This window comes from Carassius auratus, linkage group LG30F, assembly GCF_003368295.1.
Source record: "Carassius auratus strain Wakin linkage group LG30F, ASM336829v1, whole genome shotgun sequence".
NCBI classification, from domain to species: Eukaryota; Metazoa; Chordata; class Actinopteri; order Cypriniformes; family Cyprinidae; genus Carassius; species Carassius auratus.
In genome coordinates, this window is record NC_039294.1 from 4,075,824 (window position 1) to 4,088,329 (window position 12,506).

Consider the following 12,506-nt stretch of genomic DNA (forward strand, 5'->3'; position numbering starts at 1 on the left):
GCCACGGAGCTCTATTAAAGCGTGTTTGAAAAGGCCCTGTAAGTGGGCCCCAGGTGCATTAACACTTTAGCAATTTACTGAAATCGAGTGAAACAAGAGGCACAGCGCAGAGACAAGAGCTGAGATGCTCAGACTTGAGAGAGATGCTCTATTGAGGGAGTGTATTAGCAGGATGCTAGTAGGTCTGAGTTTCTGAGTGTGTCAAAAGGCCATCTGTGTTTGTGTGTGAGCATGGATGCATGTGTGTGTGTGTGTGTGTGTGTCTGTGTGTGTGTGTGTGTGTGTTTGTGATGGGTCATAGCTGCCACCAATTTATAATTTAATATTATCCATTATCAACTTTAACATCATAACTGCCAGTGTAATTGTTAAACCTTAATTTTCTGATATGACTATTTCAAATAGTCATATATTCCTTCATTTTTATCTATCTATCTATCTATCTATCTATCTATCTGTTTGTCTGTCTGTCTGGTTTATTCGTGGTGGGTGAAAGTCGTAAGAGCATATTTATTGCTTTTTTATTTGTATTAATCTTAATTTAACTTTCCTGCAACGTGACAGGGACAGTTTAGTTCGATTATCTTATAAGGACTTCAACAGAACGCTCTTTAATAACAATTCTTATGTTTCTTTTGTCATGGGAAAAAAACTGACGACCCTGAATCGTCTCTGAAAAAAGACGTTGTTCGCTGTCTGTCCACCCGAGGGGTCGCGATGGTCTCGGGGTGTTTTTATCTCCAGTCTCTTACCGTGTCAGATGGACACGTTCCGTTTGAGATGCTCGGGAGAAACGTTTGTCTCAGAGACACGCGTGGAGGCGGGGTGGGGTGCAGTGGGTGGGGTGTCGGTCGGTGTGTTCACGCCTCTGTAGGAACTCCTTCAGCACCGCGGACAGGGACACACACACGTGACGCGCTCTGCTCCTGCGCTTTTGTGATGCTAAACAACTGCAGGTCATCAGGATTCCTCCTCCCTCAGACCTCCTGAACAACACAGCGACTCAATCTAGACATTTGAAAAGTTGTAGAGCCCTGAAACACCGAGGGACATCCGCCCGGTCCGTTTTCTGTGAATTATTTTGTTGGGCCATTCTTATTTCCCCCACAGTCTTACATTGTTTTTCGTTTTAATATTACTTTTTTCACCCTAATCTCCTATAAGTTTGTTTTCATTTGCGTCAGAATGTTGTTAGAACATCCGGGATCAAGCTGTCAAAATGCTGGGAATTACACCAGATACAGTTCGACTCAAGGTAAGACAGATATTTATCTACATTAGTTTAACGCAAATTCCTTCGAGCTGTTTAACATGGAAATCGACTGGAAAACTGACAAGCTCCCTGTGAGCTTTGACAACACAATCGAAAACACAAGAGCAACAATCCGCCGGTATTTCTTTACAAAATATTGGCTATAGGCTACTATTAAAGCCTGTGCTATTTATCATATACGTGTCGTAGACGGCCTGTTTGAGTGGAAATTATAAATGCCTTCTATCTCTCACTCAAAGAAGGATACTTTTTCTTATGCACTACATAATAAATTAGCTTTAATATTTTTACTCAGTAAGTAGCCCCCTGTCTTTTGAGTTCCTATTTAAGACTTCTTTAAATGTCAGTATTAGTGCATAATACGAAAAGCTTATAGGCTATAGTATTAAACATCTGCATTTAACACATTTAAACGTCTAAAGCACTGTTTGCTTCAGCTTAAGAGCCCAACACAGCTAAAGCGGTTAAGGAGAAGTAAATGGCTCTTCGCTGAACCTCATGAACCCTTCTGAAGGGTGCTTGGTGTTTGAAGCGTTGCTCTGAAGGTCAAGGGTTTCTGGAGTTTCTGCAATAGACACATACATTCAAATGCACGTAATACTGATAGTCTTGAAGAAGTCGTCTTTTTCGACAAACTAACAACTGTTCCTGCTCAGACCATTCGCCTGTTTGACGCCGTATGAATATGTAATGAGCAACATTGTCAGTGCGTTGAACAGATGTGAAGCGCACGCGTTCACGGTTGTCATGAGAGACCCGCGAGCGGACCGAAGCTCCGTCCGCGGGACCAGCAGGTATCGGGTTTCCCTCAACAGGTGCAGCACCTGAACCAGAGGAGACCCGGTTTAGGGCTGTTCTGGAGAGTTAAACCTGCTAAGAACTGCCAAAAGCAATGCAACCATTACAGAGAAAAACAAGAGCAGAACAATCTAGTGTTGTTCTCATAATTTGATCGGACTGCAAAAAATTTAGATATTGTACACAAAATTTTAATTAAACCAAAATATTCGGGCTGTGTGTTTTCTCAACACATTCTATCTTTGAGACGAGAGAGGCTTGGTTTTCTTTAACAACACTGTTTAACAGTCATCATGCTACACATATGTTGATAATTATTAATTAGGCTATTATAATATCAAAACGTAGCCTAAGTGTTAGCAGCTCTACAAATTACGTGTTCGCTAAGACTGTCACTTAGGCCTTTATGAACATAAGTAGTTAAATTTTCACTGTCAAATATAGAACCTTTAAAAATATTTAAAAATACTAAAATAAAAAAGTGATGTTGTTATAGAGCTGTCCGAATGACGTGGTCAATTCGTCTTCAGTCTTGAGATTTTGTTACATCAAAGGTTAACAGGTCAATATGACATAAAAATGATCAAGCTGAAAGTAAGGAGGAACATTGCGGCACCTTTCGCTGATATGTGCTTCATAAAGTGTGGAAATCCAAGCAAATGTGGCATTGATTTTGAGTTTATCATGCGGCGGCCGCAGTGCCACTAAAGCTGATTTCCCCAGACACAGCAGATCAGTGTCAATAACATTCATCTGGAGCTTGAGCAGCTCGATCAGCATTTCACACAACTGTCTTCTCTTTCCTACAGCAAACAGTTGTCTGACCTAAATCGATGTAAAGAAATGGAATGATCTGGATTTAAAAGTTCACAGTTTATGTGCATCTCAAAGGGACATGATTCATTTTCGCTTTGAAGAGCCAAAAGCATTGCGCAAAACTACAGGTTTGTTAAAAAAAAGTGCGTTGGACAGAGACAGATTCATTTGTATCGTTTGCGTTGGCATCTTGTGTAAAACTTTCTACAACTGGGCATTGTAATAATTATTCGCTTTGAAAATTACATTGATTACGGCTATTTAAGTTTAGTAGGCTATCTGTTGGCATCGGTGTCAAGATTTCAACTGTATAATTCATCTGATGATAAAAAATAATAAGACAAGTGGAGAAATTGTTTGACGTAAATGACGCCAATTTCATCGTGTGTGTCTATCGAAAATAATACAGACACTGATGTTTACCCTAATTCGACTTTTTACTTTTAAGAAAACAGCCAAATGCATTAGAAATGTGTCAGTACGCATAAACAGCTTTACGCACTGTTTTACAGGGTGTATTTTGAATTCTTCAGATCTAGATCAAGATTGGGATTTGACAGGTGCGCATGTTTGTGTGATGGACACACACCTGCTTTTGAGAACACAGACAGCATCATTCACAACTAATTGTTGCTAGTTGAGGGCATCATATGACACATTTATGGAAAATATCGTGAATAATATTTGTGTGGCTCTCGCGCAAAAGTACTAAAGGATTGTGTGGATAGTGAATAATTTGTATAGTCTTCTCACAGAAACTCTGTGAGACTGTTGTGCTGGTTTTGTCCAGGTGATGCATCTGTTTTATCAGTCACCAGAGTAACGAACGGGGAGGCGTTTCTACTGCGCATCAAGAGCCACAAGACGCAGAAAGTCTCCGCGCGATGGATGTGTTTCGGGCACGCGCGCGTCTTCTGCAAACTCTACGCTAGATATAACGCTTAGATAGCTAGATAGCACGCGTTTTGTCTTTCTTTATCGGAATAATGAAAATGGAGCAGAATAAGGCTAGGGATTCGCCGAAAGAGCCGTCCTCTCATCACACGGAGATGCTGCTGGCTTTACTCACGCAGAGAGAGGAGTTACGGAAAGGTACAGCCGACATCAGAACACGGAAGAAACTTACAGATCAATTCAGATCTAGAAAAAACACGAAGCACCTCAGAGTATTAGTCCAATCTTGCGTGAGTTGTACACTTGCTGAAAGCTTGTAATTGAATTATCCTTACATTTAAAAATGCACTTTTAGGTGCCTGTTGTTTAATGCTCTGTGTGTTTAATTTTAATAGATGATTTGTAATTGTGGAGTAAATCTTTTCTCAGTAGAGTTTATTTCTCCTGCATGAGTAACGCTTCTGTGCCGCTTTAATGCTGTGGATTAGGAATGATTGTGTTTCTGTGGGATTAAATCTTAAACAGCGGCTCACAACAACATATGTCTGCGTCTTTCTGTTTCCACAAATCGGCAACATTTCCCATTTTGGACTTTGACACGCATGAAAGATATTAAGGTGCAAAATCGGGGTTTGATTTGCATCTAGGTGGAAAGTCATTGGTGTACAAATAGGCCACATTTTAGAAAACGAAATAAAACGAAAACATTACAATGAGTGTTAAGAAATAATGACAAATTTCCAGAAACAGCCCGTCATTCTGAGTGAAGGCTGCAGGAGGACAGAAACTATTTCAGACGCTATGTCTGAATGACAAATTTAAGATTTCTGCTCTTTATAGACTAATAAATAGAGCTGTAGGTTGATTGAATAATTGATAAGTACTCGTACACCTGTTCGTGACGTGTGTGTTGATGTCAGAGAAGCAGCTATCTCAAAGACACATGATTTGCCAGATAAAACGCGCATCGGGCTTATTTATTGAATTGTTATTGTTATTAATAAGAAAATCTCGAGGAGTGAGTGGATCGTGGTTTCATTTCATTTTAATCAGAATTTGACCAAATTTGTTAGAGTAAAGAAGATGTAATCAAAGGTGTGTTTTCTGGATATTTATGACAGTTTAGCATTTAGCTACATCACCATAAGCACATGAAAACTGCTGTTTTGAGGACAAAGTAAATAATATATAACAATGATAATGATAATGATAATAATAATAATGACAATAATAATAGTGTGTAGCTATTTATTGTTATGTTTGTTCAAGTAGTTGATTTTATTTTATGTGTTTTATGTACTTGTGTAATGGAAAAGGTGTTGCATTTTATTCAAGTTTTTTAAACAATGAAAGACTTAATATTTACATCATAAATACTTAAGTACACAATACTAAATTAACACATTCAAGTTTTTAGTTTTACGTTGTTAAAGATAATAACTACTTTAATAAAAGCTCGTCTGTTTACCGGATTATCTACTGTGTCCTTGAATTGCATTGTGATTTATCACAAGACTGTGCTTACCTGCTGTAATAATGTATAATAATAATGATGAGGGTGATGATAATAATAATTATGTAAAGATTATTATTGTTGTTATTATTAGGCCTATTTGTCTTATAATAATAATACTATTATTAACAAAACTAGCAAGTAACTACCAAAACTAGTTTCTTTCTTTTTCATGCGTAAAAATTTCTTTTTCATGCGAAAAAAAATATTGTTGGGGAATATTATCGACTCTTCATTGTTCCAATATGTATATAATTTATATTTTTTATATGTGTGTGTGTGTTATATTAACGGAAATTTTTAGTAAATAAATCCACACTGAAAAACAAATTAAATGCACATCATAATCAAAGCACAAAGCAAAATTACTCGGTCAGGGCAACAAATAGCCATCATCTTTTGCATGTTTTTTTTTTTTTTTTTTTTTCGCAAAAAGGTTCATGGCGCATTTCTTTCTGATACGGTATGTGATATCAACCGCTTTCTTTTTTTTTTTTTTTCTTCTTGCAGATATTCCAGTTTGCGCAGGCTGTAACCAGCACATAGTCGATCGTTTTATCCTGAAGGTTTTGGATCGACACTGGCACAGCAAATGTCTGAAATGCAGCGACTGTCAGTCTCAGCTGGCCGATAAATGCTTCAGTCGAGGCGACAGTGTCTACTGCAAAGACGACTTCTTCAAGTCAGTCCCGACTTCTCCAGCACTTGTTTCATATCGTTCACCCTCACGCTTCGGGTGCCATCTGACCGGTGTTTGACTGTATTTTGCCTGCAGGAGATTCGGGACCAAGTGCGCAGCGTGTCAGCAGGGCATCCCGCCGACACAGGTGGTCCGGAGGGCGCAGGACTTCGTGTATCACCTGCACTGCTTCGCCTGTATCGTATGTAAGAGGCAGCTGGCCACAGGTGACGAGTATTACCTGATGGAGGACAGTCGACTGGTGTGTAAAGCCGATTATGAGACCGCCAAACAGAGAGGTACGTGCACACGCGACACCTTTGATTATTCAGCAGATGTTTACTTTTGTAAGAGAAGTTACCTCAAGCGCAGTTTTGTATGAGCAGGCACAGTTCCCTAAGTCTTAATTGTTTTACTTCTTTCATTCGATGACCTCACATTGATTGAGCGCTTTTAACTCTTGAGCTTAATCTCGCTGGTCGTGGACTCGTCCATAAACATTTGACCCGGCTCAGGTAATTGCAAACTCGCCAGCCTCCAGATCGATAAATGCCAACGTCGTACAGAAGCGTTCCAGTTAGCGCGCTAGAACTGATCTATGGAGCCAGAGAGACACAATCTGCATCCAGGGCAGTTTTCAGACAGATTCAGTGCTTTAATACTGGACAAATCGGACTGCGTAGTGATTTATTTGTAAATGGAGTCTGGAAAGGCCCTCAGTGTCATCCGTTGAGTCGATAAACTCACGCTACACAGCTCATAACTGAATATGTGCATTCTAAATGTTCAAAACATGCGTTTCAGTTGACACCCATAGAATAGAATAGAATAGAATAGAATAGACATTTTAAAATAAAGGCTCCAAAAGGGGGAATTCGCAATAGTGCCACAGAAGAAAAAGTACAAGTGAAAACATAAAGAGCATTAGTACAAAAGAAAGATTCCATGGATGTTAAAGGTTTTTCATAGATGTATCTATGAAAATAAAGAACGTTTTTAAATAACAGAAAACGGGCGTTTTTAGAATAGAATAGAATAGAATAGAATAGAATAGAATGACAAAACGAACATACATCTCGAAATAAGAATAGATTCTAATGTCAATAAGAAATAAATTCGTTTGTCAAATTAAAATATGTTTCTTATATTACCAAGACGGAACGCTCGTTGTGAATTATTTAGGAACGGGGTCTGGAAGAGACCCTGAGCATCATTCACTGAGCAGATAAGCTTACATTACACTGAATAAATGCATTCTAAATGTTTAATACAGGCCTTCAGTGCATTCACCTCACCGACGCTCAGATTCGAATAGAATAAAACGTACAATGTGCAATTGTTTCTGTAAAGATATTATGACTTTACTTGCATTCGTTGAACCTTATTTAAATAATAATATTAATAATTTTGACTGGAATAAAGTTAAATATTATTTGAAATGCGTTTACATGGGTTACCTTTTAAAGAATAGAATAGAATAGAATAGAATAGAATAGAATAGAATAGAATAGACTAAATAGCCATAATTTAAGAAGAGTAAGCAATACTCTACATAAATGATGCCGTATCAATTAACAAAAAGGTGTAGCCTGACTGCAAAATAAGAAATAAATTATTTTTTATAAATCAAAATATGTTTCTTATATTACAGAGGCGGATTCGACAGCAAAACGCCCGCGCACAACAATCACCGCCAAACAGCTGGAGACGCTGAAGAACGCATATAATAACTCACCAAAACCCGCGCGCCACGTGCGGGAGCAGCTGTCGTCGGAGACCGGCCTCGACATGCGGGTGGTGCAGGTAACAGCTACATCTACATCACACCTACAGCTCATTCTCAACGCAACAAATGTGCATTACAACAAAACTAAGGTCTACATCGCAAAAACGCGCGGTTATTTATCGCACCCTTAAAAATGCAACTTTATCTGTGACGTTAAATAATACATCTGAATTGAATAAAAACATTTAATTGCCACAAGTTTCCACATGTTTCCACAAGAAGCACATTTTTGTAGGTTCACTGACAATGAAGTTAACTGAACTTAAAACACGAAATAATAATAAATAAATAAAAATTATATATGTATAGGTTGTAATATTGTAAGGTTGAAATATTTTACTACAACTTTTTACAGTGGTGCCTCAAAATTGTTTATCACGTCTATATGCGCAGGTATGGTTTCAAAACAGAAGAGCCAAAGAGAAAAGACTGAAAAAAGATGCAGGTAGGCAGAGATGGGGGCAGTACTTCAGAAACATGAAGAGGTCACGCGGGAGCTCCAAATCGGACAAAGACAGCACTCTGGAGGAGGGCATTGACAGCGATGCTGAGGTCTCTTTCACGGGTATGTTTGTTCCCAAAACCCTTTAGAAAATTACTCATGTGTGTGATATACCGCAAAATGTTCATGAATGATTAAAAAAAATGTTTTGCTTTGAATTAAATATTGCAAAGCCAGTCTGATTTAAAGCATATAACTGTTTATTAACTAATTTTCTGAAAAGCTTGTTTAAGAAATTAATGGAAAAATGTGAGAGCTCTGATATACTGCATGCCAGTTTTTCAGTGAGGTTTCTGGTTGTTATTCTGGCATCCATCACAAACAGCCACACTCTCTTCAGAGGAGCCCAGAGGAGGCTTTTCACAGCAGTGTCACAGAGGAACCATTTAGGATCCCCAAAGAATCGTTCAGTTTAACAGTTCTTAAAAGAACCTTTTCTTTTTTTTTTGCATGCAGATGAGCCGCCCATGTCGGAGCTGGGACACTCCAATGGTATTTACAGCAGTCTGAGCGAAAGCTCTCCGGCTCTGAGTCGTCAGGGTGGAGGTCATCCAACCTTCCCTCTGGAGCATGGTGCCATCATCCCCTCACAGGAGCAATACCACGACATCCAGGCCAGCAGCCCCTACAGCCTCCCGCAGTCTCCGGGCTCACTACAGGCCCTTCCCAGACACCAGCCCCTCATCTCCAGCCTGGTCTACCCAGAGTCAGGCCTGCCCATGGTGGGTCAGAGCGGAGGCCAGAACATGACTCCGGGGGTCCGCATGATGGCTGGGGGAAATGGGCCGAGCTCTGATTTGTCCACAGGAAGCAGCGGTGGGTACCCAGACTTCCCTGCGAGCCCAGCATCCTGGTTGGATGAAGTGGATCATGCCCAATTCTGATAGTTTTGAAGATGCACATTTGGAAAGAGACCTAGAGCAGATCTCCCCCAGTGGTCAGGGATTACAAAGCGGATGAATTTTGTATCTTCACTAAAATTGGTTAGGGATGGACCCAAGACTTGAGCTGAGAAGTCTCGCCAAGGCTTTGAACTACTGGTTGGTTCTACAAGAACACGACATTGAGTGGGGAGCTTTCAGCAACTATTGGAGCCCTTCACCAACTTTTACTTTACCTAGACCATGACTTTTAATTAGCCTATACGACAATGAAAAGATTTTATTTTCTTCTTCAAGATGAGAATTCAAGTCAATTACAGTAAGGTGCACCAAGAAAAATTAAATCATCCATCATTGCTGTTACTGATGTGTATAAATGTGATTTCACCAGTTTGGTCCAAGTGTCTGGTCGTTGCCAAATGTCTATATACATTATATAACATTTAATCAATGTGGAGTCTTTATTTTTATACAACCTCCTTGGACTATATGATCACAGAGACTTTGTATGTTTCACAACAGGGATAGACAAGTTGTAGGCTAGCTGTTGTCTCTTTCTATTCAGTAGGAGTTCCTCTATGCATTTGTGTGTTTTCAGACGTGTCTCGTTCATTTCACTGTGTTGAAAACGTTTAGCCGAGACGCCGTGGCTCCTGTATGTGTTATGTGAAAAAAAAATGTTTTATGTCTTATTTATTCTCTCTGATGATGGTTAAGTCATAAAGGTCTTTAATAAATTTGTCATGAAATCCTCAAGTAGACATCGCTTCCTGGCAGAGCTCTTTAACGCTGTGGGCTTGTGTTTTTTATTTCTTCATTTACTAAAAGGATGCAAATTTCTGTGCCGTTTATAGCCTCCCCATTGTTCTGCGCTCTGTAAAGCGGAGGAGCGGCCATCTGATCCGGGAAGGTATCTCCAGTGGCTCGTTGGCAGCGAGAGCGTTAGAACGGGCTTAGATATTTATTTCTTTTCTTTTCCGAGATTAATCACATCGATCTTATATCAGGGCACAGAATCGCCGGCGAATCGCCGGTCTGGCTTGTGACCAGAGCCGTATCAAGAGTTCAACGCCTCTTTAGCAGAGAAATTCGAGGCGGACGCTACTGCAACATGTCGATTTGCAGATAAGTGTGCCATGTTTACCCGGTTGCCCCAACGGGACAGGAATATTCAAAGCTATTAGCATGTCAGGGTTCTGTTTGTTTGCTATTTCACAATTTAATTCAATTACACAGATGAAATGCTGTGAGTGGGAGGCATTTTATTCGACATAACGGTATAATGACGCACCCCATAAACTGTTTGTTTGTTTGTGTATGTATGTATGTATGTATATGCATGCATGCTTTGAGGGTCTGTAATTAGAAAGTCCTACTCAGTTACGCTTTCATGTCATAATCAGTTTTAATTTCCCTGATGGGAGCTTTACATTTCAATGCCGGTTACTCGGCTGGCGCGGAACTTCCTGGATTCTCTTTTCAGTTTTTACCTGAACCGTAAATTCAATTTGACTCAGTGATATTTGTAGCTGTTGAGAGCACTCCAAAAGTACCTAACTGGTTAATACAACATGATTAAACAAAATGTTTGGTGCGCCTATTTTTACACCGTTATTGAAAATTTGGCCCAATTATGCATGTAATTTGTCTATTAAAGCAGTGCTAAAAACGGCAGACGGTTTGAATGAAAAGCAAAGTGCACTATAACAATAGATTGCGAAAAAAAAAAAAAAAGAATAGCCTACTGGTGGTAGGCCTACACAAGGCGCTATGCAACTTCCCCTTCCTGACACAAGCAAGTAATGGCTTTCACACAATTTAAAAAAGTAGCTCGATTTTTTTGTATTTGCTATAGTATTTATCAAACAATACCAAATACAAGAATACAGAGGAAAGAGTAGCAGGTTGCTTAGCAAAATTGTCATTGGCCACTAAGTTTTGGTTTTATATAACAACAGCAACAGCTCTGGGCACATGACCAAAATAGCTACTCTTATTGGTTGGCCAGTTTTCTTCGTAGTGCATGGCACTGAGATGATAGAAGTGTTTGATGATCACCCAGTAAAAAATAAAAAATAAAAAAAATAAAAAACTTTTAAATGTAGGTAAAGCATCAGTTACACATAAGTTAAAGCATATCATGCTCTTAAATTTTTAATGAAAAAGCATGCTTCCTATATTTAGTAGTGCAAAAAATAAGTAAGCTACTTTATTCTATGATTTGTAAACTTGTAAGAGGGAACAAGTATGCTTCCTATATTTAGAAGGGGAAAAAGAAAAATAAGTAAACAAATCCATTTTATTCTATATTTGTAAACTTTTTTTTTTTTTTTTTTTTTTTTTGCAAACCTTAATGCCAGACTTTTTTCTTTTTTTCTATTTTATTTACTCTAAACGTTTAATTAAGTTTTAGAGCAATTAAACGGAATTTCTCCTCTAGTCCGGTCAAGGTTAGAACCATCTGAATCAAATCAGTCTTTCTTTTCACCGTTCTGAAAAACTTCTAAATAAGATTGACTGGGCTTCTGTCATTTGCTGTAGCTTTAATTGTGATCCATGTAACGTGAGGCATGTGGGACTCGGCCTAACAATAAAATGTAAAAGCAAAGCTAATCTGAGCAGATCTGAGCTCTGGTTAGTTTACAGAACACTTTCCACAAGCAGGTCCGGGGGATTTGCCAGTAAAACGGTTGTTCACACTGATTAAGCAGACAGACAGGAGTTTTAAGGCGGGTTTTCTCTTTTCCTCTCACGTCACATGCTGCAGTGACAGGTGTGTGGTCGAGACATAACAAAGCACAGATTACACATGCAGATGTCCGCTGTGTGAACCGTACTGAGAGATTACCCTTCCCTCGCTCACATTAACTCACATTAAATTCACACAGGTGCTTTTATGTAAGGAGGATTTTAGTTTCCCAGCATATAATCTGTAAAGTGAATTTCCTCTAGTTGTTTGTGTGTGTGTGTGTGTTGCATCATTCACCGATTAATTAATTTGCACGCTTTGTGTTTTTGCTTCAGTTGTATAAGAACATTAGCATTTAAAATATATATTTAGAAATACATTTCCGGTTTGTGACATAAAAAGTCAAAAATTTAGATTTCTGCATAGCTAAATATAGGTAATTGCTCATGTGAGCTGATATTTTCTGTGAAATACGGATATACTGCTTAGCTTGAACAGTACAGTACATCTAGACATATATTTATGAAGTGATATCTGATTCGTAAAAAGATATTTCCAGTTAAACTAAAAATCATACACAAGCAGAATAACTAAAATGTGTACCGACAGAAATGCACTTATATTGAGAGTCTGTATGGCACTGATTCAACTTTTATGTAACGTATAAATTTTATT

General features: G+C 38.8%; 1 protein-coding gene across 2 annotated transcripts; it reads left to right on the plus strand.

Annotated features, from left to right (window-relative positions):
- Positions 1–754: 754 nt before the first annotated feature.
- Positions 755–9,909, plus strand: lhx3 (LIM homeobox 3). Of its 2 annotated transcripts, none has more exons than XM_026240644.1 (6): positions 755–1,255; positions 5,805–5,976; positions 6,070–6,272; positions 7,625–7,776; positions 8,153–8,324; positions 8,718–9,909. In XM_026240644.1, the coding sequence occupies exons 1-6, from the start codon at positions 1,186–1,188 to the stop codon at positions 9,143–9,145; spliced, it is 1,197 nt and encodes a 398-aa protein (XP_026096429.1). In that variant the 5' UTR covers positions 755–1,185; the 3' UTR covers positions 9,146–9,909. The 2 variants fall into 2 exon arrangements, with proteins under 2 accessions (XP_026096429.1, XP_026096428.1); XM_026240643.1 differs by lacking the exon at positions 755–1,255 and adding an exon at positions 3,865–3,979.
- Positions 9,910–12,506: the final 2,597 nt, after the last annotated feature.

What these genes read in the sequence shown, in the direction of transcription:
- lhx3 (XM_026240643.1), top strand. Translation starts at nt 3,874, where the DNA reads ATGAAAATGGAGCAGAATAAGGCTAGGGATTCGCCGAAAGAGCCGTCC. An exon ending in TCGACATGCGGGTGGTGCAG is followed by an intron (nt 7,777 to 8,152) that starts GTAACAGCTACA and finishes CTATATGCGCAG; the next exon opens with GTATGGTTTCAAAACAGAAG. An exon ending in TGCTGAGGTCTCTTTCACGG is followed by an intron (nt 8,325 to 8,717) that starts GTATGTTTGTTC and finishes TTTTGCATGCAG; the next exon opens with ATGAGCCGCCCATGTCGGAG.